We start from the raw sequence: 2,500 nt of genomic DNA, 5'->3' as shown, positions 1-2,500 counted from the left end.
AAATAGAATTCTACAGTATATAAAGTATAAATAGAATTCTACAGTATATAAAGTATAAATAGAATTCTACAGTATATAAAGTATAAATAGAATTCTACAGTATATAAAGTATATAATTCTACAGTATATCAATTATATAAATAGAATTCTACAGTATATAAAGTATATAAATAGAATTCTACAGTATATAAAGTATAAATAGAATTCTACAGTATATAAAGTATATAATTCTACAGTATATAAAGTATAAATAGAATTCTACAGTATATAAAGTATATAAATAGAATTCTACAGTATATAAAGTATATAATTCTACAGTATATAAATAGAATTCTACAGTATATAAAGTTCAGTAGGTTCCTAGCATCCATTTATTAAATATAAACAAAAACAAACAATAAAATGAAAGTGATTGAGTTCAAAGCCCAGATCAACAATTAAGCCTCTACACACTAAATGTAACCTATTTAAATATGCAAATAATTAATGAATTAATTAGTTCCCATCATGTTTTAATCATTTGTTTTGAAGTAAACGGTACATGGATACACTTAACACTTTTAACCAAACAAGCGACACAGAAACCTACCGTTCGTTACCTTGATTTCTGAGACTAACACTGAGACTAATATAAACACCAGTCATGAATAGACTTTCTTACGATTGTTCAATATAAATGTGCGTTACTTAAAACGTGTAGATCTTATGCAGCATTATGTAAATGAGTGTTACGTGAGCTACGATATGACCAGAAGCTGTGTGAGATGTGAAGCTGATCTTGGGCTGTGTGGTTTTTTTCACAGTAAGCGGTGTAATGTACGGCCTATGCATCAGACTACGCTCTGTCTGGGAGATCAGACGCCCTGTTACTCCACGACACACTCCCAGGTGAGATGAGGTTACGCCACACACACACACCTGAGCTGGCTGCAGGTTTCAGTCTCCTCTCATCATATATTTCCTGCTGTAGAGTTTCTGTGGCAGGAGAGACGACGGACAGCCACTGGTCTTCCTCCTGAGGGATCCGTGTTATCCCTCGCAGCATCACTGCAGTCTGCACCTCAGGAACATCTCTGAAGGCATCTCCTCGTTCTCCTCCACACACTCAAGAGACGTCCACAGCCTCAAAGACGTCACACCGGTACGGTCAAACTTGTAATGCCTAGTTATTAACGTTACAGATCCCAACAGAATTTCTGACCTGTTTGATCGCAGCCTGATGTGCTAAGGAGTCTCAGAACCAGGAACTGGACTCGGAACTGTGAAGGTCTGGCCATGAAAGAAGTGACAACTCCTCCTGAAGAAACAGTCTACAGCAGCTTGTATCGCTCAGATTACTGCGCTGCTGAGACGAGCGCTCGGTGCCAGCAGGCTTCCGGTCGACCCTCAGACTGGCACAGGCACAACATCCTCACAGGTATTTATACAGGGTCACAGAGGAGAAGAGCAAACGTGCAGACGGCTTCTGGGTCACGCCTAACGTTCACACGTTTCTCCTCACAGGAAACTTCACCACATCAATGTTTGTTTTTTTAAATATATTCATAGGTGCACGTTCCTGTGAATGAGTTGCTATAGAAACAAAGTAATGAGCACGTTGATGATTAATACATTTTTGATGTGCAGCTGCTCTACTGTCAGACCTGATGAACACCTGATGAACACATTTAAATGAATTTCCCCTCACAGGAGAGGAAAGTGCACCAGCAGGTCCTCCTCGGGAGCCAAAGAGGAACCGTGTAGAGATGGAGATCTTTCCTGCTCGCCGCTGGGACAGCGACTGCACCTCGCTGCGTCTGTACTGAGACACCTCGAGGTCACGGGATGCACTTAAATCACTCAATAAAATACATCCGGATTTAACTGCTGTGTCTTAATGACTGTCAGATTTCACTGAGCCAACGTGAATAAAATCAGCTTCGCGCTTTTAACTTTTATTACTAGACACTAATAGCATGTTAAAGAATAACGGTTTTACACGACTGAGATCATCGGTTTGGAGAATGGAGTCGTGTTACAGACACTAACAAATGCCCCTCGGCTGAGGTAATTAATCTGAGACACCGTGGTGTGAAAATACAAACAGTGACAAACACAGGAACATCAGAATAAACATCAGCAGCACTTCAGACGTACGCGTTGGGTCACGGACGCGAACACAGGTCTCTGAACCGACTTTACAAAACAAACCCAATTACAAAGGCAAAGAAAAAGACAGCAAATACATTTGTACATCATCATGATTACAGGCAGCTGAATGAAGCTAACGTGACGTCGTCACATCTAACGTGCTGATGGTGTGCATTACAAACCAAACAGGACAATGTGTGCAACCTGATAAATGATTCAGAGCTGCATTACAGGTTGCAAGCAGCCAAACGGGCGGGCGTGTGTGTGTGTGTGTGTGTGTGTGTGTGTGTGTGTGTGTGTGTGTGTGTGTGTGTGTGCGCATGACGGTGAGATCATGAGCAGAGCTTTATGTACTTGGACTATAATTACT

General features: G+C 40.8%; 1 protein-coding gene across 1 annotated transcript in view; it reads left to right on the top strand.

Moving 5' to 3' along the window:
• Positions 1-1,841, top strand: part of LOC132861140 (uncharacterized) — a 2,247-nt gene extending 406 nt beyond the window's left edge. The window contains exons 2-5 of the mRNA XM_060892527.1: positions 804-888; positions 971-1,141; positions 1,216-1,417; positions 1,690-1,841. Coding sequence (XP_060748510.1) covers positions 804-888; positions 971-1,141; positions 1,216-1,417; positions 1,690-1,805 — 574 coding nt within the window. The 3' untranslated portion in view covers positions 1,806-1,841. The remainder of the gene's footprint in view (positions 1-803; positions 889-970; positions 1,142-1,215; positions 1,418-1,689) is intronic.
• Positions 1,842-2,500: the final 659 nt, after the last annotated feature.

This window comes from Tachysurus vachellii, chromosome 18 (genome assembly GCF_030014155.1).
Source record: "Tachysurus vachellii isolate PV-2020 chromosome 18, HZAU_Pvac_v1, whole genome shotgun sequence".
NCBI classification, from domain to species: Eukaryota; Metazoa; Chordata; class Actinopteri; order Siluriformes; family Bagridae; genus Tachysurus; species Tachysurus vachellii.
Note: the sequence above shows the minus strand (reverse complement) of the source record. Positions and strands in the feature narration are given on the sequence as shown.